Here is a 26,408-nt window from a genome sequence, read left to right as displayed (position 1 = left end):
AGATCTTTTTTTTTCTATGCTATTCGTTGTTAAGAGAATGTCGCCATCTAATGGTTGAAATACTTAGCTTCTGAGAGAGTTTTTAATATATATATCAGACAATACTTCTTATTGTAGGGTAGGTAATGATACATATCACACTGACAGACACCCATGTTTAATCCATGTCTGCTAAATGCCCTAATCATGTAATGTTTACAAGATGATCCCAACATCCATGGGTGGGCGTGTCTTGCTGTTGACACACGTGACGTCAGCTAGGGCACGTAGTGAGCGGTGCATAGGGCGGGGGCAGTTGTGTTGGTTTCTTCTGCGACGCGCTGTGTGGAGCTCTAACTGCTTTTCTCGTATCTACACTGTCGACTATCATTAAAGACCACAGGAATACAAGACCAAGTGTTACGTTGTCCAACCGTTCGTGCTGCGTTTTTCTTGTCGATAAACATCTCGAGTGAAAATGGGGAGCTGCCTCACGGTCGGACCAAATGAAGCCCTGGTCGTGTCTGGTAGGTGTCGCTCCTTCTCATCCTAGCCGCGGAGCTACTCACTAGTAGCCTTGTTTATCAGGATATCTATCGCTGTTGTAAACCACGGGACCCATGTGATTGGTGGTTTCCTGTCGTCGCTGTATGTGGAGTGTTTCCCCTCCCCGCGTATCAATGTCGAGCGGGATGTGCACTGCTTTTCTAGTCATGCTTGCGTTTCAAATCCCTGCATGACAATCCCTTTAAAGACGCCAGATTTACGCGAGCTAAGCTAACAGTTGCTGTGGGTGTGGGTGTGTTGATCTGGAACGACCCTGGCACATACAATTACTCCGTTAGTTTCTTTAAAACAGTGACTGTGTGTCTGTAACGTTATATCGTAGGCCCTTTGCCTTGTTTTCCAAGTTCATTTTCACAAATCCAGGTTAAGAAGTACGTAATAGGTTTAGAAGTGAACGAGGATCCAGTAAAATGTGTGATAACATGTGCTGTGAGACTTGGTCAAGCCCGTTGGTTCTTACTTGTTTCACAAATATTAAGCTATAATATCACCCAGATGATGGAAAATAGGGATTTTATTATTCTGGTCAATTTAATAGTTGGTTTATGATAGTTGCTACATTTCTAGGGTCCGAATAGCCTCCATTGCCATTATGAAATAAAGACAACATACTTGATGAGAAGTTATTTTCTGCTAGATCTAGACAGATTGTCTGAATCCTTTACACTTCATAGACACCCTCATAATCCATATCCATCTACCAAGGTTAAGCTATAGTTAACCTCTAAACCTCTGAGGCCCACCTGTTGCATATGGTCAGCAGGGTCCGTCATTACTATAAACAAGCCACCATGCTCTTCCTAAAACATCTTACGAAAGTATTAGGACCAACAACTCACCCTATGGGAGTGTCAGTCTCTAAATGCTGACCGTATTGTGATAATCCTAGACTATCAGCAATGAGACTTATAATTTCTTCAGCCCCCTGCTCCTCCTGTTCGACTGGTTGTTGCTATGTAATTACAGGTAGTGGTGGACTCAGGTGAAAGACAGCGCTGTTTGCTTTAAACTACACATATTTAATGTTCAAGCTCTATCATTAGGGCTAACCTGGTGGTTAGCAAGGCTAGTACCTAATGGCATTGCTCCCTATTGTAACACGATTGGAGATTTGAAATGGCTATATATATTAGTGCAGTGGTTCTCAAACTTTGTTTACGGGCAGGTACCATCTTGAAGTTAATTTTTTCAGCCATGCAGACCCTTTCATCAGCACAAAACATTTTGGAGAGGGAAACCCGTTTTCTTTTCACATCGCTTCTTGTGACCCAACCTGATGTCTCTTTATATAGTCAACAAAATAAATCATGGGTGGCTTATGACTGCTGGATTCAACTGCTTATTTCTCCCCGGAAAAGCACAAAGCCACAGAAGGGGGTCAGAGCTTGTGCATGTAAATCAGAACCTGACCACATCTAGGTGTTTCAGTTTTTTGCATTACTTTCTGCAGGTACTCATGCTTTCCTTTTTGCTGTACAGAATTTTCCAATTACCCCTTGCAATCCTTCAAAGTGAATCTTCAGTGAGCCCCCTAGGGGTACCAACATGTGAGAAACACTTTATAAGTCTATCTGTTAGCATAGCTATTCGATCTGACCACCCCCTTAGGAGTTCAAGAGGCTCAGAAACCTGAACTCTCAATGGAAACAATATTCTCAAGCTCATACTCGTCAACAGCTCACAGTTTATTGTAGAAGGAATATATATTATCAGGTTAGAAATGTATTTACAGGTTGCCAGGAAGGGCTTAATTAGACAGGAAAGGCTCCCAGAATGATTGTTATTTAATTGGGCATTTGAAATCAATTAGCTTATTTTATAGGTTGTGTGGATGGCTTGGTGGATCTTAAATATGTTTGAAGCCTCCCAGAATATTCTGGGAAACACCAGGGAAATAGGCTGACCATCAGTTTAGTTAAATCTATAGATCCGCTTAAAAATAATAAAATCTGCTTAGTTTTTCTCTTTAGAACTACGTCAATGTTTTTAATCAGAGCGGTCAATCAGTTAGCGTGTTAGGGTTTGTTGTGCCTTATTTGTTACAATAACTTTTTTACTTCCATTAGATTCATATAGAAGAACGTAGAGGGAATCGGGAAATTAAATATTGGGTTGTGCGCTCTGTAAAACCATTGGAACTCATACGAAGGTTAACCTCAAAACCTGCCTTACCTAAACAATGCCTCATTCTAGATGGTTCCCCTTCTGGGCAAACAGGTGCAACCAGTTCAAGCGTTTTAATTGTATTCTATGCAAAAAAATGTATTCCTCTAAACAGACCCAAATTCACTTTTTTTTCTGTAACTGCTGTTCAATCTATGACCGCGTTTGCTCCTTGGTCTCCAATCCTCAGGAAAGATTCTTCACAGTTTATGCATTGGATGGTAAAAGGATATACCCATACTTTAACTGCACCTCAGGTGGAAGGTTGATGGATCAGTAACTTTGGTAAACAAAGCGATCCTCTGTATAGAACACGATTCTAATTGCATGTCAACAACACGTGTTGGAGATTTCTAAACACAATGTTCGGAAATCCTCCCAGATTGGATAATAGTCATTCATTTATTTTAGTTTGTATAAATAAAGGCTATTCGATCTAGCTACAGTATGTTGCATTGGTTAAATACAAGGTGGAGAAAACATAAGTCCCTCTTGATTTTATACACGGTGCGAGAGCCGAGTGTAATCAGCTGGCAGTGTTTGGCAGCAGCATAAACAAACTGACTTTTGCTTTATTGGCCCAAGCTGGAATTTTCCACTCATCACATGTCATTTGGCTTAGGTTTTGGGGTTGAAGGTTTCACAATAGGCGCTTCGCACATGATTCGCTTTTAGTCACATGATGATAATGGAACAAACGTATGAAGTAAATACTTTGGCCTACATCTATGTCCCAGAACCATTGCTTTAGTGGGTTACTAGAGGCCCTGGTGAGTCTACACATGGGGCTATAGGTTAAACCATAAGCTGCCTATCAATGGTCAAAACCCTGTTTTGCAAATGAATGCCTCATTTACTCTCTCCCCCTTTTCTCACTCTTCTATGGTTTGATTGTCCTCCACCTCACATGGTCACCTTGAATGGGAGCTTCTCCTAAACGACTCAATGTGGTGCTATAACTCAACTGGTGGAGAATGCTTTTAAACGCCAGGATTGGGGGCCGGATTCACACTTCCATGCTCAGATTTTATGTACTCATAGACGCTTTGGATAAAATCGTCATTACATAATCGTGTAAGATCCTGTTTTCCCATAAAGCGTAAGTGTAATGGCCGAAGAATTTAAGTTGCATCATGACTCCCACTCTGAACGATCAGGATCGCACAGAAAGAGAAGGGCACCCTGTTTGGTTCTCCACTAACGGCCCCGTTGCTGTTCCCTTCTGTACCCGCAGGTGGGTGCTGTGGATCGGACCAAAAGACCTACATGGTGGGCGGCTGGGCCTGGGCGTGGTGCCTCATCTCCGACACACAGAGGTGACGCTCACTTATACGTTATCGATCATTCAGCAAAGCCAATCAGACGGTCTCTGGACTCTGACGCCCGTTAGGAAGGGTTTTTGTTGGCAACCTTTTAGTTAGTTAGCGAGTTACTTATTTATATCTTTGGCTGTTCGTATTTAACTTATTTGCTTATCTCTCAATGATGTTTTTTTTCCTGGACTTTAGATTAACAGTTGAAATTGGATTTATATGTGCAAAATAAATGTTGATTTATTATCGCACATCCCAACCACTGTAATTATTCTAATGAATTGTATGCAGGTTGGTGCATTCCTACTCCAGTGCTGTTTGACTGTTGCCCTACATGGATGTGTGAAGTGTTCTGTGACCCCTCTCAAGGGCCATAAACCCCTCGTTTGCTGTGACTGTCTCGCATTTTTGCAGTTTACAACATAGTTTGACTAATGACTCTAGACCACACTGCCAACGGTGGGCCACTTCCTGTATCGGCAGGGTTTTTTCCGTTGGCCCATTTCTTCTTCAGTGGTGTTTATTGTCTGTGTTGAGTTCCGCTTTCTCATTTTGTTTCATTGATGGAACAAATGGGGAATGTAAGATATGGTATATTTCTTTTAAAAGTGTAGCCATTACAACATGGCACTGAATGACTCCCATTCCAGCATTGATTCATGCGCTCACATTCTCACATTAATTCACTCACATTCACACACTAAGTCATATGAAGCGTTGAGCCGTCCTGATGCTGCCAGTAGACCTTCCCGGTGCTCTGTGTCTCAACCCGTATTCCCCCGAAAGGATAACCCTGGAGATCATGACCCTTCAGCCCAGGTGTGAGGATGTAGAGACGGCAGAGGGCGTGGCCATCACTGTCACAGGCGTGGCTCAGGTAACACCTTTTGATATCACCTAGTGGCTCCTTGCACTTTTATCCGAAAGAGCTTAATGTGAATTGCGATACATTGAGCAGCAAGTAGGGGGATAAAGGGAAATCTTCCTTATGGCCCTGACACACCATTCCGACTGCCGATCGTCGTCAGAAAAGGCAGTCGGACCATGGTCATGGCCGATTCAACATGTGAAGTCAGCGGAAAAGAACCCAGACGGGCTTGATAAGATCGCAGAAGGCTTTGACGGCGGCCGATCGCACGGCTAACACCGAACAGACTCCGGTCACCGAGCTCGCCAGACTGTCCGACGACCGATAATCTGGTTGGTGTATCAGGGCCTTAAAGGGTTTTTGAAAGTAGTCTGCAGACTTTTGGAGTTTGACACCAAAACCTTTCTACTGTCTGGGAGTCAAACAGCGAATGGGGCTCTCAAATCTTTTCATTTCATGACCCAAAAGACATGTTAGGAATGTAGACCTATAGTATAAAATACAATACAATATTACAATAAATGTCTGTGTTGTGTCATCAACTCAAGACTAAAGCGTCGTCGGTTAAAGACACACCTTCAAGTTGTAATGGGGGTGCAAATCCCAGATTTGCTGGGCTGCCGCACCGAGTCAAGCCACGGCCCTATCGTACAACGGGGGAAAAGAACCATCAGAGTTTTCTGAGAGTGAGGCCGCTACCCACCTCCAACTGGCTCATGACCCATTTTGGGTCCCGACCCAAACCCGCAAGAGACAGTCGTGCTGACTTAACCACTACTGCCCCCCCTGTTAAAGACACTTGGAGGTGAGATGTGATGCAAGTTTCTTTGTATATTTCTCCAGGTAAAAATCATGACAGACCATGACCTGCTGGCTATTGCCTGTGAACAGTTCCTGAGTAAAACGGTGACTGAGATCAAAGCTGTGGTGCTGCAAACCTTGGAGGGACATCTTCGCTCCATCCTTGGTAGGGACCTTTTTCTGTGCTTATAGGGGAGTGCTTGTACCGGAATGGCCTTGAGAGACCTTCCAGATACTCAAGGTTGTGTTTTGCAGTTAATTTCAGTCTGGCCCTGGCTGGACAGTTATGTATTTCCCAATGTTCAGGATTTGATTCAGAATTTGGCCACATTTCAGAGCTGCATTCGCGATTTGTGGTTATGACCAACTATGGGCAGTCGCGTAACTGATTGACGTATTCACAACCAACCTAGCACTGGCATTCATTAGTCGCTAAGGTCGGCAAACTCAAAGGGAACTAAGTGATCATAAGTTCGTTCGGGCACCCCACTGTGTGGTTGTTTCTAGATGTGGTGCCGAGCCTGTCTTGTGTTTGCATTTTGCAGGCACCCTGACGGTGGAGCAGATTTACCAGGACCGAGACCAGTTTGCTAAGCTGGTGAGAGAGGTGGCCTCCCCCGACGTGGGACGCATGGGCATCGAGATCCTCAGCTTCACCATCAAGGTATGGACAAAAGTCACAGACACAACGTCAAACATAGTGACACCCAAGTATTTTCCCTTGCATGCCAACGCCAAGCTGGCTGCTCCTGAAAGTGTGCGCGTGTGTGTTCTCCAGGATGTGTACGATAAAGTAGACTACCTGAGCTCCCTGGGAAAGACTCAGACGGCGGCTGTCCAGAGAGATGCTGATATCGGTGTGGCCGAGGCTGAAAGGGATGCTGGTATCCGGGTACGTGAACACGGCTGTGTCCTAAGATCGTTCAGCCATCAAATCATCCATTCATCGACCTTCTGAAAGTCGAACTTTATTTATAAAATGTTTTGCATGGAAATCGGGGAGTAGGTAGAACCATAACCATCTTGGGAACCTGGGAACCTGGGAGTACAGGTGTCGTAATGCATCCCCTGTCCCCGGCACTCCTTCCCACCACAGGAAGCCGAGTGCAAGAGGGAGATGATGGACATGAAGTTCAAGGCTGACACCTTGATGGCCGACTCCAAGCGAGAGCTGGAGCTGCGGAAGGCCTCCTTCAACCAGGAAGTCAACACCAAGGTTTGCATCTTAGGTTTTATTTTGTTTATCCTGCCTCTAATGCATTATGGAGGCTGTGGCTAATTAGCGATAGTGGATACCATGGTTGCTAAGAGCTTGCTCATCCTGAGTATGTAAGACGGGAGCATCGTGTTTGTGTGTGTGTGTGTGTGTGTGTGTGTGTGCGCGTGCATGTGTTCATGCGTGTGTGTGTCTGTGTGCGAGCCTGTATTCGTCTCTGTGCGTGCAATGCGTATTTCTGTGTGTTTTGTCTTTTTATGTGTGTCTTGTGTGTGCGTGCATGTGTTAAGCTGTGTGTTTTATAGAACGTGACAAGATGCAATTACCCTTCCTGGGTCCCGGACTGGACACAGCAGAAGGTAAAGTAGGACGGCAGTAACATTAACACCTGACCCCTTCTCCTCCGCTGTCTCCTCCAACAGAAAGCAGAGGCCCAGCTGGCCTACGAGCTGCAGGGGGCGAAGGAGCAGCAGAAGATCCGGCTGGAGGAGATCGAGATCGAGGTGGTGCAGAGGAAGAAGCAGATCACCATCGAGGAGAAGGAGATCGACCGCATGGAGAAGGAGCTCATCGCCACCGTCAAGAGGCCCGCCGAGGCCGAGGCCTACAAGATCCAGCAGCTGGCCGAGGGACAGAAGTCAGTGTCTTTTCACACGCACCTCAACGTAGTTTCGTTCACTTCACTTGACATCCGCTTGATTCGGAACTTCGCACAACAGCACAGTGTTCTACCGAGCCCGGGAGAAAATGAGGCTCCAATCGTGTGGTTGTACGGCGTGTGTGTGTGTGTGTGTGGTCCACACCTGCCGTATATGTATGGAACGCATAATGAAGTTGTGTTATTGTTGTTCTGCCCAGGATGAAGAGGGTGCTGACAGCGCAGGCAGAGGCTGAGAAGATCCGGAAGATCGGAGAGGCCGAGGCAGGCTCCATCGAGGCGATCGGAAGGGCCGAGGCTGAGAAGATGAGGCTGAAGGCCGCCGCCTACCTGCAGTACGGAGAGGCCGCCCAGACCGCCCTAGTTCTGGAGGCCCTGCCCAAGGTAACGCATGCATGCACACAAATGCATACACAGTACACACACTCACGCATGCTTGCACACACACACAACCTTCATTCAAGCTTACATGTTCAACTCGCTAGAGTATGATCACTGTGTTATCTCATTCGTTCCTCATCCATACATTCATTCATTCACCCCGACCCATTTTCTTCCCCCCCCCCTCCCCCCTCCCCCCTTCCAGATCGCAGCAAAGGTGGCCGCTCCTCTGGCCAGAACCAATGAGATCATCATTATGACTGGCGATGGGAGTCGCGTGACTAGCGAGGTCACCCGCCTGTTGGCCGAGCTTCCGGTCACCGTCAACGCTCTCACTGGCGTGGACCTCTCCAAGGTAAGCCTGCCGGCAGTCAGAAAAGGCCGCAAAGGGTTTCAGGACCAGACCGCCACGGTGCATTGAGGAACACTGCCCTCAAACAGTTCCTGGAATTGACAGTTTCTTTGAATCCAGCGATGATATATTTGCCTCTCTGTGTATGTTTTTTTTTAACAGATCCAGTATTTATCTACAGAAGTCGTGAATAAATATACAGTGATGCATGTCCTCTGCTCCTTTGAACAGATGCCATTGTTGCAGAAGATGACCAACGCTCAAGCCTAAACACAAGTGACGCCACATCAGTCCAACATCAGTTGTATGCACTCTCATAGACTGCCTTTTAATACACTTGAGGAATTCACTTGTTTTTATATACATATATATATATATAATACACATATATAAATATGTATATATATCAAACAAGTGGGTTTTGAGAAGACCTCTGGTGCCTTACTTTCTACAGGACCAGAAAATCAGCATGTACTGCTGTTCCTTTTTTTAAACGTTTTATTTGTTATCATCCTTTACATTTTTTTGTGTTTATAGTTTCTTGAGTTGTGCATTACGCTAAAGTGACATCGTTTTTTAAATGCTTGATAATTGGAGTAGGTCCTGTTACCCAACCCCTTACCTTCAAACCCTTTTTTATTGTTTTAAATTAATCCGTAGGTCAACATCACCATGGTAACAAGACTCCTTCTCTTGTTGTTATCTGCCCTGGTCTTTTGATTCATACTCACATGTCTCTCTCTCTCTCTCTCTTTCTCTATATTGGCTAAAAGTGAACCTCACTTTCCCCTCCTCAACTACCTTACTAACACTAGATTGTTTGTCTACAATCGCCATGGTTCACCCTGATGTTTTTGAAGCTTTGATCTCTAAACTCTTATTCAGGTTATTTTATTTATGTATGTGCATACATTTCGAATTAATGCAAGAGGTGCTCAAAATTATTTTTTGAGGAAAAAAACGAACTGTAAAAATGTCTGGCGTGGGGAACACATCACTTGCCAGAGATTTGTACCAAATGTTAGTTTTACTAATTTGTATCACAAGGACTTATGTTAGTCGTAGAAAAATTACACTTCTTATTCCTCTTTGGAAATCAAACTGAAAGGAATACATAATTTGTGTCAGCGCTCTGTTGTGGTAGAGTCTTCTTATATAGATATTGAGTATATATGTTTTGTAAAATCTAAGTAAATTGGTCCCATATAAGGAACGTATCGGTAACGGGGTGTTTAAAGGAGGGAATGAGGGTGGTGTCAGCTTGGTTCTCCTAGGATGTTTATTTCAGCGTGTGGATTGTAGGGACAGTGAACGCTGCGCTTGATGTGAATTGATTGGTTTTGGAAGTAAGTGGCAAAATGGCTATGTTTGGTTCTTTAATTATTATCAAGCGAATAACTAGGTAATAGCAGAAGACTGGTGACATAATACTGTTCTATTCATAAATTCTTCTATTCATAAAATAGAGTCCAAGCCATGTTTCTACAGTTAATTGGTCTGCCTCATGCTTTTATACTTGTGCCAGAGATATATATATACGTATACATATTTACTGTTCAAATACTGCTGGTCAATATTATCCTATTATATTAAATACTTTCACGTTTCTATGCTGTTCGGACTAGTAAAACTAACCCACTCTATCAGCCGGCTTCATTTGTATGAAACAAAAACATTGAAGGCCGTTGACGTTTAGGGACTGACTTCTGCAAGCTGTTCTGTTTAAGTCGTTTGTGTGGTGTTGCTTCCCGTTAACCTTCACTCTGTAATTAATGCATGGACACCCTTCCACTGATTGGTCACGTGACTTGTGTCTCCAGATCCTTATAGGTTACACAGCTTCTATGGCTGTGTCCATTGAGCTCAAAGGCAACATTAGGACGTTTTCAGGTCATGAGCCATACCGGATGGACTCCCGATCACAAAGCTTGTACTGTTTATTTCGTGATTATCTTCCCCTGTTGCTCTCTTAACGACAATCAGGAAGAATCCCCGATGGGCCCAACCTAAGTTCTTGGGGTGATCCATCAATAACTTGGGGCCTCACACCAAACGCATCCAGTTGATCTCTTAAGGCTGTAGTTGTAAGTTCTCAGATCCATTTAACAGGCATATGTGTGGGTGGGTTTGGTATTGGAAGTAATACTTCAGCCTCTCAGGAAGCCACAATAGTATGCCCCGAGACATGCTTTACCCCCCTTAAAACAACTTACTAGTACTCAGTACTTACTCTGACACGGCCAAACGTAGAGTATTTTACGTTACTTTTAAACTCTTGTTCTTGGATACAGCATGAGTATGAGCCAAGGTGGAATGACAGTGAGATTTTCAGTGTCAAATTATTTCTCTCCACTCCTTTCAACTATAGGGGTACTCCAAAAATACTGTGATGTTATTTGTTAATGATCGATTTATTGGATATCCTACCTAACACCTCTAGATCTAATGTATAGCTTTGATTCAAAACGTTTTTTAGAAGACACTGTGTGAAAATCTTTGTCCAATGGCTTATTGTTATTAGCTTGTTATAAATTCACATATCTCAAATGGCCATACGAGATTGTGCATGCCATCCTTGTGCTTAATTTGACCGTTTTTGACAATTCATTATTCTGTCGCTCAAATAAATCCTTAATCTAAAAGTCTCCGATGTGTTTTTTTCTATTTGCGATGTGGATCAGGCTGCAATTATTTAAAACGTGGTTAAAGCTTGTTTAAGTCTTAGACCTGTTCGGTTAAAATAAATGAATATGATATAGATACTGGGAAATGCTTTTTTCTAAGTGTATTAATTTTACTAGTGAAATAAAACGGGTGCACAAATTTTAGAAAAATATCTGCTTTCCCACAAGATCCTTATATGGCGTGAAAGATTATCAGACAGGCGCATAGCATCGCCGCCTAAACACAGAAATGTGGTCCTCGTGCGACACATCTCTTCAGCGCATGCCCAGTAAATGCTGCTGCCGTATCCAGCAGCAGCAGAAACACCGAGGAAGAGCTGGGGATGGTCACTTTATTATCAAAAAATAGCACCGATATACCTCAACAAAATGAGAATCCATAACTCATACATTGAGATGTAAGTATATTCGTCGAGAATGTTGTGTGCTTCGTTATTTATGGACAGTCGGAGCTAACGCTAGCCCGACCAGCTGGCCTGGTCACACAAAGAAACCTTTACTTCCTATTGCCGTGCTTGTCTGAAGGGAAATCTCTTGTTGGACCCTTCTCACATTTTGTGTTGTTGAATGATCGGAAGGGCTGTCTTCAGAGTGTATGTGTGGGTTGCCTACGTGTTTGTGTCCGTGGTAAATAAAACGGCTCGCTGACCACTGGGAACTAGCTGCATCAGGTTTAGGATGGAGCGCTAACATTAGACAAATGCTAGGCTCACCAAGCTACGGGCTGTCTACACAGGAATGGGCTTTTTTAGAGTTGAATCCGACGGTGCAGCGGTAAATTGTCATCATAGAACCCGTTTCCAGGAGACGGTTGTGTGTAAATCTTAACACTGGCGATTTGACTCCTGGCGTGTAGGTTTTCTGCCCCATCGGCCTTTTTCCATGCTATCATGTGATACTAAGACATACAGCTGCATGTCACTGTGATCTCCGCTTCCTGTGCTTCGATGAAAAGTAGGATCAACTGACCACCCCACCCAGAACCTCTCACTGCTACACCTTTCTCGTATTTTCTACCCCTTTATGCAACTTGTTTTTCTTCTCCTACGCGTGATGTCGTTGAGTAACACACAACGCTGCTAACCATGTAGAAAATCTATCGGCTTTACTTTAAATATACATTTGTGTCTTGAATTGAATTCAAGGTGATTAATTCAGTGTTGCATTCCAAGCATATGCCGAGAATTTCAATTGAATCTCGTAAAATTGACTGAATGTAAACTTCTATAGTACGTGCAATTTGGATAAAAAGCCAATCATTTGAGGTTACCTCTTGCTTTTAAAGCTTTTCATTCCCTCTTTGTTTGGGCGTATGTAGCCTATAAAAAACGGTTGTCTAGTTGTTAATTAAACGGTACCTTGAAACTAGACACAACTAAGCCTTCTTTCAGTCTCACTGAGACATTAGGAAAGAACCACCCTCATGCTATTGTTAATAGCTTTAACTTTAATCTCTACTATAATAAAGTATTTTAATCCGCAACAGGGAAGGCCAGTGTCTCTGATGTATTGACCCGCCTATGTGACAGAATCAAGACTTAACAACTCGCAGCATTCGCAGAGGTCATGCGGCTGCATGTCTCGTACAGAAACAAGGGCATGGTCTTTTCACACCAACATATAGGGTTGTAAACATCTGACTGGTGACATTTTCTCCCACAGTGTGGTGAGGGGAGAGTAACTCATGCTGCATTAGTGGAACAGTGACATGCTGGCCTGCCTGCCAGCATCAGGTGACGCTTCCATTCATCTTCTCTCCCGCACGCAGATGAACACTGGGCTTCAGAAATGTAAGTACTTCCACCCCCCCCCCCCCCCACATAGCGTCTGTTGTCTGTACCCCACCTTCCTGCTGTCATTACAGCTCTGTGCTCTTTCTCATTGGTGTTCTCTGTGTTTGTTTCCCAGGGGAAACTACAAAGAAAATGAGATCTTCCAACTACCCTACCCCAGCACAGTTGGACGCCTATGCTAAGAAAATCGCCAACAACCCGCTGACAATCCAGATCTTCCCAAACAGCGTCAAAGTACCTCAGAGGAAGCACATCCGGCGCACGGTCAACGGTCTGGACACGTCTTGGTCCAACCAGCGCCTCAGCCCCTACCCCTCTCAGGTCAGCGGCAGAGCAGGCCTCCTCGCCGTCCTGCGCACGCCTGCCAAAGGCATCAGAGACTCAGACGGAGGTCGCGTGAGGCTCCTCCAAAAGCCCACCACCACCATGAACCCCCACAACGGACCCTATGCCACTCAAAGCACTTTAAACCTCCCTCAGCCCTCCTCCGGCCTGCAGGGCCCCTCGATGCCTCAGGCCCTGGCCGCCCACAAGCAGCTGATGGCTCACCCACAGACACTACAGCAGCAGCAGCACAACCTGGCTCATCCAATGAATCTACAGCAGGCCCAAGCCATGCCCCACCCTCACGCTCTGCAGCAGCAGCGTATGGCTCGCTCGCAAGCTCTGCAGCAACAGAACATGGGCCCCCAGACAGGACAACAACAACAACAGCAGCAGCAGCAACAACAGAGCATGGGCCCCCAGCTGCAGACCGGACAACAACAACAGCAGCAGCAGCAGCAGCAGCAAACCCAGATCATGGCTCATCCCCAAGGCATGCAGAGGCAGCACAGCCTGCCCCACCCCCAGCAGCAGCAGCAGCAGCAGCAGCAGGGGCTTACGGGGCCGCCGAGCCTGCCGCCCCAACACCGGCCTCCGCACCCGCACCAGGCGGCCCTGCACCAACAAGCTTTACTCCAACAGCCAGGGCTGACTCAGGATCTGCGCCACGCGCCGGACGGGGTCCAGCTGCCCGGCCTACAGCATTCCCAGGGCCCACCGGGGCCCCAGGCTGCCGGCCCGGGGCCCCCTGACAACAACGCTAACGGCCTCCAGCAGCAGCCCGTCGTCTTCGGACCCCACCGGAAGCCCCCCGATGCGGACGCCCCGCCAAACATCACCGTATCTACCTCAACCATCCCACTGTCCATGGCGGGCAGTCAGCACCAGAACCGGCACGGAGACCTCAATAGCATCGTGAACCAGATCAACCAGTTCTGCCAGGCCCGCGCGGGCATGGGCGCCACGTCGGTGTGCGAGGGTCAGATCGCCAACCCCAGCCCCATCAGCCGCAACCTGCTCATCAACGCCAGCTCCAGGGTGTCCAATCACAACCAGGGCCCCATGTCGGCCTGCCTCATGACGGGACCACCGGACAAGGCCCAGGGCTCTGCCGGAGCGATGCACCCACAGGCCAGCATGGCCGCCATGAGCAGCATGGCTGCCTACCACGCAGAGACAGAGAAGCTCCAGATGCAGCACATTCAGCATCAGCTGAAGCAGCAGCAGCAGCAGCAGTCGCTCCAACACCCACAGCTGCAGGCTCGTCAACAGTCGCACCAACACCCACAGCATTCAAACCAACACCCACCCCAGCAGTCGCAGCAACACCCTCACCAACACCCTCACCAACAGTCTCACCCGCACCCATCACAGCAACCACACCAACACCCGTTGCATCCACACCAACACCCCTCACAGGCCCAACAACAACAGCAGCAGCAACTGCAACAACTGCAGCACCAGCAGCAGCAACAGCAGCAACAACAACAACAGCAACAACAACATCAACGGCAGCAGCAGCAGCTCAACCTGCAGCAGCAGCGCTGGGCCCAGCACCAGATGGCCCACATGCAGCAGTCCCACGAGGAGGTCAACCCCTGCAAGAACCCCCGGATGGAGGCTCCCTCCGAGCCCGGCTTTCCCGGCTCCCGGAACCTCGGCTACCCCCACAAGCTGCCCGGCGCCGCGCAGTCCTTCCCGCTCAAGCATCCTCCGGAGAAGCCCCAGTCGTCGGCGTCCCCCGTCGGCGGCGGCGGCCCCACGGCAGCCATGCGCTACGCCAACGGGCACTACATGCAGCCGCCCTGGACCGGCATCCCCGCCATGGGCACCGGTCCTCAGGAGCTCCCGGTCCCCTTCCAGGGACTGCCGCCCGGGGCCGCCACGGACTGCAACCCTGGGGCAAAGTACCGGCCGGGGAAGGCGGACGCCGGCGGTCCTCCCAAGCTGATGCCGGGCATGGAGTTCCTGGGCGGGGACCTCCAGATGGCCGGCTACCACGAGCAAGGCCTGGACTTGGTGGAGAAGATGCAGAGGCAGCCGGGTCCCCCTCCTCCTCCCCCCCTCGGACAGGTGCAGGACCCCGGCAACGGCCGAGGCATCCAGGGCCACCACGCGGGCTACCGTTAAACGCCGCGCTGGAGCAGCACACGGAAAGTGGGTCACGTTTCGTGCGTGCTGCGTCCCACAGTGTACCACCCACCCCCCCCCCTCCCCCCCATTGTGCTCGTCCCGCGTCGCCTTGCACGTGATGGATTGCGTCCCCTTGTTGTACGTGCCGCAGGGGGGGCGGGGGGGGGGGCGTCTCCTGGCTGCCCGGCTGCCCGCGGCTTCACAGTATTCCTCAGGTCGTGCGTTGTTTCCTTTGTTCCACATGAAGGGATTGAAGAGATTGTTCCACTGTTTTAAAATGGATTCCTGTTTTTACTGCAAACATGAATGTGCTGCTCTCTGTATTTATCTTATTTAAAACGAGATGTGGAGGACACTGTCGCAGCGATGACCTCGAGGGTGAATCGCGCAACGTTTTTTGTTTTTTATTTTAACGAAGGGATGCCCAGAAGCAAGATTTAGGCTGTCCTTTTGGTTTTATAATACTTTTTAATTTATCTTCTTTTCAAGATTGTAATCAACGATGGTTACGCATATTTTTCTGGATTTCCGGTTGGGCTTTTAAATACACTTGGAGTGTTGCTCCTGCGCTCGGGGAACGGTGAACGATGGTATCAGAGCGGTTCCTTGAACGGCCACATGGATTTTCAGAGCCTACTTCACGTTGCCTCGTGTAGGCAGAATGACAGAACTCAACACACATGTAATGGATTAAATGCAAGCGCATTCATAAGGCAACAGCAATATATATTTCTCCCTGAAATTATATCTTCCATTTCCTCTTGCGTTGGTCCAAGTGCCATATCCTGATAGGGTTAATTAATACTTTATATAGAGATGTCTTCAAAGGTTTTTATTCAAATTCTATTATTTTATGTTTTATGTTGTCGGTTACTACTTGATTCATAGTGGACATTTTGAATAGTTGGACAGGTGTAGGAATTAAATGATCACTATCTTTTCTAAAACCTTCTGCTTATGTGCAATGGAAATGTTGGCTTTTACAGAATGGACTTCATAGATGTCAATGATTCTTAACTAAAATTGACCCCTAGCAAGAAATGAAATCAGGAAAGGAAGCCTATTGTTATGGTTCGAGACTACTTCTAGCACCAATGTATTGCTTTAACATGTAGGACATTTCAAAATGGTAATTATTAGTGTGTGCGTGCTAGGGATGTGTCGGTCGCGACTGATTCGTTACAACGAACGAATCCCGAACGTGAACGACAAGAACTGGTTCCCCAAAACAAGAAGAACTGGTTCTTTGATTCTTTTTTTTTAACATCAACCAAACATATGGTCACGTAAATAAAATATACAAACGAACAGAGCTCCGTCTCCCCGCGACTTATATTGATTGAGTCTACAACTTCCTCAAAGATTCAGCCAATGAGAGGTAGCAATGGTGTTGGAATGGCACCTGGGTAAACCAATGACAAGGCGGTACCGTCGAATATGCGCGCTTTCTCTCTCTGACGTATCTTGGGTCATACCATTCGACTCATATATCCCCCTACATTTTTTCGAAAATAGACTTGACCTCCATCTGTTTATTGGATAAACGCATTTCCCAATCCCAGGAGTCTTTGCTCCATTCTACGTCAATTTAAGAACAAACAAAGAAATTAAACTGCAGTTCGTATTTTTTATTTATGACCATGCAAGTTCTGTAATGCCTGAACAATGAAGAATTAAATGTAAAGTAAAATAAAATTATAAATGTAAAACCATGAATGAAATATAGAGAGTAAGCAAGTGGTATAAATATTGGTGGGACGTTCGACATACTAAATAGCAGGCATCTCCAAACGGCGTACTGCGGTCTTGACGGTCCTATCCAGACCCACGACCAATTAAAAAAAAAAAAAAATTATAAAAAAAAGTTTTTTTATTTTTAATTTTTTTTAAGATGTAATCTGACGTAACGAACGAATCAAAACGAACGAATCAAATAAACGAATCGTTATAGTGAACTGAACTGAAAGAACTAGTTCCCGGAAAAGAATCATTTTGCCCATCCCTAGTGCGTGCGTGAGAGAAGGCTCTTGACCTGCTTAACACTAGCCTTATCCTTTTGTTCAATGTATATCTACTACCTATGAAGAGAAAAGAACCTCCCCACTTTGATTACTGGTTAAATGGGCTACAGTCTAGCGTATACTCCTCCACTTTCTTACCTTTTTCTAGTATGACAATATAACAGGCCTTGGGGACATACTTCCCTGGTCCTCATAAGCCTTAATTATTCCAATAGTTATCCACTACACAACTCCTTGATTTAAACGATAACGTTATTTTGCAGGATGTGACATTAATAACTTCTGCTGTGGGTGTTACATTTTCATTGTTTTATCTAGAGGAAAGACTTGAATTCAAAATGGCCTCCATCAGGAATGTGTAGTTGCTGTTTACTTCAACAAAACCCAGTTTCTTCCAAAAAAAAATGTCTCAACGTATTAACCTATTATGGAAAAATTCCCCTCCACCGTGGTGTAAATTCTAAACATGAGTTCCAAAAGTTTGTTGGTATGTAGAACTGGGCTATACCAGTTGTGTAAAAGTCCTCCGGCACCGGTCTTTCTTTCGGTTTTTGTACTTGATGGATGTTTTTTTTGGTTTAACTTATTCTCTGTTAACTGTTTCATGAAGCCATAAGTCGGTCAGAATGAGGTACCAAACGTGACACGTGTGACCATGGTCCCCAACCACCACCCTGATGGGCAGCAAGTGGCCAGGGTCAAGTGTTTTTAAGCGTGCTTTAATCTGAGGTCCTGTACTGTAAAACCCTATAGCTTTCTTCCTCTCTTCTACCTTCTGGGAACGGGAGGGCGAGCGTAGAGCGCCATGAAGCGACCCTCGGGGTTCAAGCCTTAGCTTTTTCACGATTCGGGTTTCTTTACTTTGGTTCCTTTTTTAGCGTTTTTTTTTCTTTTTTTATGTAACATTTCTTGGCTCTGACGTGCCTGCCCCTTGAAGCTGCTGTTGAATCTTAAAACACTAGTCGTGTGTGTGTGTGTGTGTGTGTGTGTGTGTGAGTCGATTGTTTCGGTGGTCATTTGCATACTTCTCGGTTTGACTCTGTTCAACTGTTAACCCTATCCCGAACCTCTACTTGATGACCCACTTGGAGTACTCTGCCTCATCTTTCCAAATCCTATCAAACTCGTCCAAAAAAAAAAAAACATCAAAGCGGCATAGTTCTCTCTTCATAACCGCGAGCCACCGGGGCCTGAATAATACAAATAAATGTAGCTGGTCGGTTGGATAATTCTCCGTTGGTACGTTGCTGTGCGTATTTTTTCATCGACGACACCAGACGTTGAAAGGGTGGGGGGGTGAACATGAGACCAGAGGGACATCAAACCTTTCCCTGAGCGTGGTTGTGCTCTGCCGTGCCGGGCCCCCCCACATTCATGTTCCACAGCTGTCCTATGAAGTGCCTCCGTGTTGGACGGGTGCTGCCAGGGGCCAAACGGGTCAGAGGGCTGGCGCGTGTGATGTGTGTGGATGTGCGTGTTGAGGGTCGACTGGAGGCTTTAGGTACTTGCACACAAGTGGTGCACACCCGAGAGCAAGAGGTGCACTAAAGGTGAATTACTGTTGGATTTTCTTGTTTTTTGGGGGAGGAAGTCACAATTCTTTGAACTACTGATGCTGTGTCATGGGACACGGCCCCAAAGTGTGCCACAATTTCTAGACACTGTTGCAATGCGTGTTGTATAGGACTGTTTGCCGTCTGCTCACTGACCAAAGTGACCAAGCGCCCTTCTTTTTGAACCACCCCGGTCCCTGAAAGACCTGTGTGCGCTTTTATTTTGAAATATAGCTTGTTTTATCGAGGCGGGGTGGACAAGAGTCATCTGGTCTTCAGTAATGCCTGTGAAAATAAATTGTGAAGATGTGACTAGAGTAAAAATAAAAGACTAAAAGAGTCATTGTCCCCAGTATTTCTTTTGGCCAAATTTTCAGGGCTATTTTGGGCCCGTGTTCATGGCCATATCATTTATATGTTCACCATGTATGATTGCACAATGTTATCCTAGTCGAATAGATGGATAGATAGGCTAAGTCTAATCGTTTATTTGTGATTTGCAGTTGATAACAGAATAATCAATAGGAAATCAAATTATTTGTATCTTAACTGCCAGATCTTAAATAAAAGCAGTTAATGCAATGAAAGTGGATTCAACAATATCCATTCACTTTAAAAACAAGCTAAAAAACTAATGTGATCAAATAGATGTTTTTTTTGTCTGCAGTGAGTAAATTAAACAAATGCAGTTTTCGAATAAAAAGGAGACAACCTATGCGTTTCAGATCAATATTGAAATCACATAATTTGATAAACCATGGTCAAAATGGTTTAAAAGTGCCTTGCTTATTGTTTTCACTCAAGTTTACACATGCAAATATACATGCAATATTGTGTGCTTCTTCAGTCTGAAATTAAATTAGAAAGGTAAGATTTTATATTTTCTTCAGCTAACCATCCAATCCTGTATTACCTTCAGTTTGATTATAATGTCCTCCAGACCATGGTTTTATTTATTTTCAAACAATTTCTATAGCAACCTAGGTTTCCAAAATGACCTTATTGTCCCACCACCCAGTCCCAGAGTTCAACAGGCTGGGAGATGTTTAGTTAAGGAAATGGAGACAGTCGTTAAGTTCAGGGCCAGACAGTAAGATGTTGGCCTCTAGGAATTCTCTTTTTTTGCATAGGAAATTCCCTTTCCTAACGAGATGACCCGGAAGTACTTGGAGGAAAGGTGTTTGGAATTCTAAAAATGCTTAGGAAAGGAGCCTCGATGCATCCTTTAACCCTCCTTTAGCATAGGTTACTCCTGAGGAACCTTTACGAAAGGAAAGGAGATAGTGGTAACCCGTTATCCTTAATGGCGGCAATATTTAAAGCAACATGCCACCGACGAAGTTTACCGACTCTAAGCAAAGAAGCATGAGAGACGCAGAAAGAAGAGAAGAAAATACAATTGATAATAATGGATAGTAACCAATTCCAGAAATATGAAATTAATGAGTTAATTTATTGCGGGTAATTAAGCACACGATATACAACGTAAGATAAGAAAATGCCGACATCACATTTAAGAAAGACAGTTAATTTCAACATCAACATAAGTTGAGCCTCTTTTTTACCCATGTCAATTGGGATTCAAGTGGCCTAAAATATCCCCGTGGGCCAAGTCTGACCTAAGTGTTTCTCACTGTTGGCGATAACCTGATTGATATCAATACGCAAGAACGCATGGATCGAAAGAGCGCTTGTTGTAGTCCAACTTCGGTAAACTGTAGTTCCACGCTAGAGACGCTAGAGGTCAGCATTACTCGCCGTCGGTCATTGCGCGACGTCATTGGTCCCTTGGATCAGTAGGCTACGTTTGCGTTGGTGTGAATGCAACCACCTCACTTTGATGCGCACTAAATCAGTCGGCCGAGACCTCCCTGAAGAGGTGGTCTATGTTTGCGTCCAAACGAACCCTGGTGCGGTTCGCTTGAGATGTGAAAGCGAACGCGCATCTCGGTCCGATCCAGTTCTAAAAAGCATACGCCTCTTTGGACGTAACGGGCACCCACCCGTAATTGCGCATTATGGGAATTATTGTTTGATTAGCGGTAACTCATAGACTATCAGCACATTGTCGGACCGTCGTGTGAAAATGAGTCGTGGCTCATCATGGAGTAAAGAGAAAACGGAAACGTCTATCTGATATTTGGACAGACAACCGCATAAAACGTATGCTTGAAAACACACAAATGCAGATGCATTGAACACATTCAGCACCAGGATGAGGGAGAAGGAGTTCGACCGGTCCGCAACTGTATGAAACAAATCAATAATGCAACCCTGGATATCCAGGATTATTTATACTTTCACTTTTTTATCTTCACTGTTTTACCCCGCAGACTATTATTTTATGTTTATCTATTTTCCCGCTATTAACAGCTGAATAAATATTGAAACTGAAAGGGGAAAATCGGTCAATTCGTCTGTTGGTCATATCTTTTGCATAAACATACCCTTATCAAGGGCGTAGCCATGTGGGGGGCAGTCAGAGGATGGCCATCCCGCTTGACCCCCGAGTCTGAATATAAAATAAAAAATCCTGAACAGAAACGGTCTAAAGAAGAACGATGTATGGATTATTATTTGTATATAATTATGACTTATCTTAATATAAAGTCTTATATTTTCATATTTTAAATAAATGTTGCAATTAAAATTTATTTATTTATGAGATGTTTCTGATCTCTCTGTGACTGATCCTTCCTTGTCTGACCACTTTTGTGTTTTCTTTAACATATCTTTTATTCCCGACATACAGACAAAATCAAACACTGTCAAAAAACGGTATATCAATGAAGATTCTAATGTACTTTTTAAAAAGGCCATCTCCTTGCTACCACCTCTAAACCCATGTTCTGCTGATGATCTTGTAGAAAACTTTAATTTGAAAATTTTGAAAGTCATAGATATCATTGCACCTTATAAGGTTAAAACGATTTCTGGAAAGCAAAAGGCACCCTGGAGAAAAGCTGCTTCTGTAACAGCACAGAAAAAAGAATGCAGGAAGGTTGAACGCATCTGGCGTAAAACAAAACTTCATATTCACCATGATATCTATAAAGAGAGCCTCCGTGCCTACAATTTAGACTTAAAAAATGCTAGAGAAACATTTTTCTCCAATATCATTAAAACCAACACTAATAATGCAAAAACCCTATTTGCAACTGTTGACAGACTGACCAACCCCCCAACAGAAATTCCACCTGATCTCCATTCCACGCAGAAATGCAATGAGTTTGCAGCTTTTTATATTGATAAAATTGAAGGTATCAGACGCGCCATCAATATCTCCACGTCAAACAAAAATGTTGGACTACCACCCTGTTCAGGCAAAAATTACGTGGCAAGGATGGCATGCTTTGATGTTATAGACTCTCAAAATCTTGTGGAAACTGTGACACAACTAAAGCCATCCACCTGTTGCCTTGATACTATACCTACCAACCTCTTTAAGAATGTTTTCGACTGCCTAGCAGTAGACATATTGCAGATAGTTAACAACTCTCTCCAGTCAGGCAAGTTCCCAAAAGCTTTGAAAACTGCAGTTATTAAACCCCTTTTAAAAAAGCGGAGCCTAGATGCCTCTATTATTAACAACTACAGACCAATATCAAATCTACCCTTCATAAGTAAAATCATTGAGAAAGTTGTCCTCCAGCAACTAAATCACTTCCTGGCATCAACTGGTTGCTATGACACCTTCCAATCAGGATTTCGACCCCTGCACAGCACTGAGACCGCCCTTATTAAAGTTGTAAACGACATCCGTCTTAACACAGACTCTGGCAAAACCTCAATACTAATGCTACTTGACCTCAGTGCTGCATTCGACACTGTAGACCATACATTACTTCTGGAAAGGTTAGAAAACTGGGTGGGGCTTTCAGGCACTGTCTTAAATTGGTTCAGGTCCTACCTACAAAATAGGAACTACTTTGTTTCCATTGGCGACTTTGTATCAGAATCAACCAACGTGACATGTGGAGTACCACAAGGTTCGATCTTAGGACCCTCTTTATTCAACATCTACATGCTCCCACTAGGGCAAATCATGCAAAATAACAATATTGACCATCATTGCTATGCTGATGACACGCAAATCTATGTATCGCTATCACCAAATGACTATCGGCCCATAGATCTGCTGTGCCAGTGCATTGAGCAAGTGAAGGAATGGATGTGCCGAAATTTCCTTCAACTAAATGAGGACAAAACAGAGATAATTGTATTTGGTTCTAAAACGGAAAGGCTTAAAGTAACCCAACACCTTCACTCTCTGTCCCTGAAAACCTCAATCAAAGCCAGAAATCTAGGGGTTATCATGGATTCAGATTTACATTTTGACAGTCACATCAAATCAGTTACAAAATCGGCATATTATCACCTTAAAAATGTAGCAAGACTTAGAGGGCTCATGTCCACCGAAGACTTACAAAAACTTGTACATGCCTTTATCACTAGTAAGCTTGATTACTGCAATGGTCTCCTCACAGGTCTCCCAAAACAAACTCTGAGGAAGCTTCAGCTTGTTCAGAATGCTGCTGCTAGAGTTCTAACAAAGACCAAAAAATTTGATCATATTACACCAATTCTGAAATCGTTACATTGGCTTCCTGTAGGTCAGAGAATTGATTTTAAAATCATGTTGCTAACCTATAAATCCCTACATGGTTTAGGCCCAAAATATTTAACTGATATGCTTCCACTACATCAGCCTTCTAGACCACTAAGATCCTCTGAGACCAATCTGTTAATTATCCCCAGAGTAAACACAAAACATGGGAAAGCAGGATTTAGTTACTATGCAACAAATAGCTGGAATAAACTCCCAGAGGATTTAAGACTTGCCCCAACTCTGAGCACCTTTAAAACAAGACTGAAGACTTTGATGTTTGCTATAGCCTTCTGCTAAAATCTTAAATACATTGCACTTTCTAAAAAGCTTTTTAACTTTGCCTCTATTTTTTATTTTAATACTAAAATGCCTTTTTAATTTACCCATTTCTTTGCATATGTTTTTCTTTTACTTATCTATTATTATTTTATTTTATTGTATGACAATGTTTATATGTGAAGCACTTTGAGTCTGCCTTGTGTATGAAAAGTGCTATATAAATAAAGTTGCCTTGCCTTGCCTAAAATGCTACGGTTTACCTAAATATTTTATTGCCTAAAATGACAAATACATGTCTTTCTGTCATTTGCACTAAAAGCATCTTCATGTCCCGAACCCCCTCAGATAATCATGACTCATCGCAAAACATCCCATTAAAATAACATGGGAAATAAGAAATGAATAGGGTCCATAAGAACGTTTTCTCAATCCATTGAATGTGGCCTGACGGGCTGCGGGAAGACGGCTTTGTTCCTCTACAGCAAATTATATGATATAGTGCACTTTCAGGGAGACTTGGGCCTAAGACATTCAGCCAGTTGGAACAGAAGAACGCACCAGAATAGGCCAGATTAGATTTTATGCCGCATTCCTACACAAATGCAATTCAATGTGGAAGTAATCCATGTATTCAGAAAACAATACTCAGATTGAGTGATGTGACGGAATACGTTGCATATTAAAATTGTTGGCATGTATTCTGTAACTGGATACATTTTAAAAGTATCCTTCCCAACACTTGCTGTGGTGACTCACCTGAAGCATGTCCGATTTCCGGTGGGCAAACACAGGGTCTTCATCATGCCGGATTGCAGCCTGTTCCTCAGGCAGAGGGGCAGTGATCTCTCCAGGTCCAGGATGGTCAGAGACCTCTGTGGGACCACATACAGCCGTGGTACACCTTCAACACTCTCACTCGGAGCACTGGCGAGTGGTGTTATGATCTCCTGCCCTGGGCCATGATGGTCTAATGGTGGTCCGGGCGGTTTGACTCCCAGCCTAGTGCTTCTGGTTCTGCAGTCAACCTGTAGGCATCCCTCAGGTAAGTTGCCCTAGGTGCGGCCACACCAGACGCGTATCTCGCGTACTTCGCGTCTCAAATCGCCATTTTTTCCATAGGGAACCATTGGTTTAATACGCGTATTACGCGTTTCACGCGTATTAAGCGTATAAGCAACATTGTACGCGCGTATAGCGCGTATGTGGCGCGTATATTTACGCGCAATACGCGCTATACGCGCGTATATCGCGTATATCGCGTACATTTCAAGAGTTCAAAAAATTGAACTTTTTACGCGAAGTACGCGAGATACGCGTCTGACGATAGCCGCGTTGCCCAATCAGCGTTGAGCTTGACCCGACGTCACTGGCAGAGAGTAGTGAGCTTGGACAGAAGCATACGGCCGACATCTTTCTTTATTCTGTGTGGAAATAGTAACATAGTTACGCCATTAAATGCTTTTATGGAAACATTTCTAGCGAGAAATGTGCATTTTACTTTCATAATGTTCGCTCGGTGAATGTGAAGGATGTTTGGTTTGATAGTTATGACGAAGAGGGAACGCTCCGTTCACTTGCATGGACAGAGTCTCTGGTTACTAAGCAACCTCAACGTCTTGGCGGACTATATATCTGCTGATCAACACTACGAATGCTGGAAACACACCAGACACACCATGTGAAGTTATTTAACCCGATTATTGTTATTTATATCCGAGATTATTTAATCTAACCCGATCTAAACTCTATCACCCAAACACGGCGGCGTTTGGGTTTCCTACCTCGGACTCCAGCGCAGCTTATCCTGGGGCAACACACACACACACACACACACACCCAAGTGTTGGAGCCTTTACCGTGGGGAGCCTCATCCTGGGGCAAGACACACACACACACACAGCCACGGCCGACAACTTTCTTTATTCTGGGTGGAAATAGTAACATAACATAACATTTGGTTTGATAGTTATGACGAAGAGGGAACGCTCCGTTCACTTGCATGGACATTGGACTCATCTAGGCGAGTGACGTATGCGCGTATGGCGCGTATTGCGCGTATGTGACCATTTTTGACACAAAATGGTCAAGCAACATTTTACGCGCGTATCTCGCGTAAAAAGTACGCGAGATACGCGTCTGGTGTGGCCGCACCCCTTTCCCCTGGCTGCTCCTTAATGGCATGTATCTGGATTCACTGTAAGAAACTCAGAAAAGCTCTGGGCCCGGAGATTTATTTGCTGGCAATGGTTTAATTGTAGAAAATACCTCTTCCTCAGAAAAGTTTTATCGATGATTTGTTGATCTGAGGCTGTAATCTGAGGTAAATCCACACGGTCTAAAAAGGATGCTGCCTCAGGGATTGAGATATTTTCTGATTTATATAAACCACTATAAAAATTAAAGAAATGTTTATTTATTCCTAGTGGGTCGTATGTTACTTCATTTTCAGCTTTAATGGCCATTATAGTTCTCTTAGTTTGTTCCTTTTTTAAGTAGTGTGCCAATAATTTTCCAGATCTGTTCCCAAATTCATGCATTTTTTGTTTCAAATACATATATATATTTTTGTTTAATATAGTTTGAATGGTCTAAGTTGAAATTTGCTCTAGCTATAACTAATTTATTCAAATTTCCTTCAGATTGATCTTGCTTGTGTAACGCTTCTCTATATAGCAATTCTTCCTTTAGACCATTAGTGATTGATTTTCTTTCTT

The 26,408-nt window shown here is 44.5% G+C and overlaps 2 protein-coding genes across 2 annotated transcripts; both read left to right on the top strand.

Moving 5' to 3' along the window:
- The first annotated feature begins 264 nt into the window (after positions 1-264).
- Positions 265-10,943, top strand: flot2b (flotillin 2b). The gene is made up of 11 exons (XM_056610660.1): positions 265-506; positions 3,944-4,025; positions 4,809-4,899; positions 5,734-5,857; positions 6,237-6,355; positions 6,470-6,583; positions 6,788-6,907; positions 7,330-7,544; positions 7,766-7,949; positions 8,152-8,301; positions 8,530-10,943. Exons 1-11 carry the CDS (start codon positions 458-460, stop codon positions 8,566-8,568), a joined length of 1,287 nt encoding a protein of 428 aa, XP_056466635.1. The 5' UTR covers positions 265-457; the 3' UTR covers positions 8,569-10,943.
- A 121-nt stretch (positions 10,944-11,064) lies between these two features.
- On the top strand, positions 11,065-20,560 carry fam222bb (family with sequence similarity 222 member Bb). Its single transcript, XM_056610659.1, has 3 exons — positions 11,065-11,380; positions 12,645-12,772; positions 12,891-20,560. Exons 2-3 carry the CDS (start codon positions 12,691-12,693, stop codon positions 15,227-15,229), a joined length of 2,421 nt encoding a protein of 806 aa, XP_056466634.1. The 5' UTR covers positions 11,065-11,380; positions 12,645-12,690; the 3' UTR covers positions 15,230-20,560.
- The last annotated feature ends 5,848 nt before the right edge of the window (positions 20,561-26,408 follow it).

Source organism: Gadus chalcogrammus, chromosome 16 (genome assembly GCF_026213295.1).
Source record: "Gadus chalcogrammus isolate NIFS_2021 chromosome 16, NIFS_Gcha_1.0, whole genome shotgun sequence".
Taxonomy (NCBI): Eukaryota; Metazoa; Chordata; class Actinopteri; order Gadiformes; family Gadidae; genus Gadus; species Gadus chalcogrammus.
This window is presented reverse-complemented; position numbering and strand designations above follow the sequence as displayed.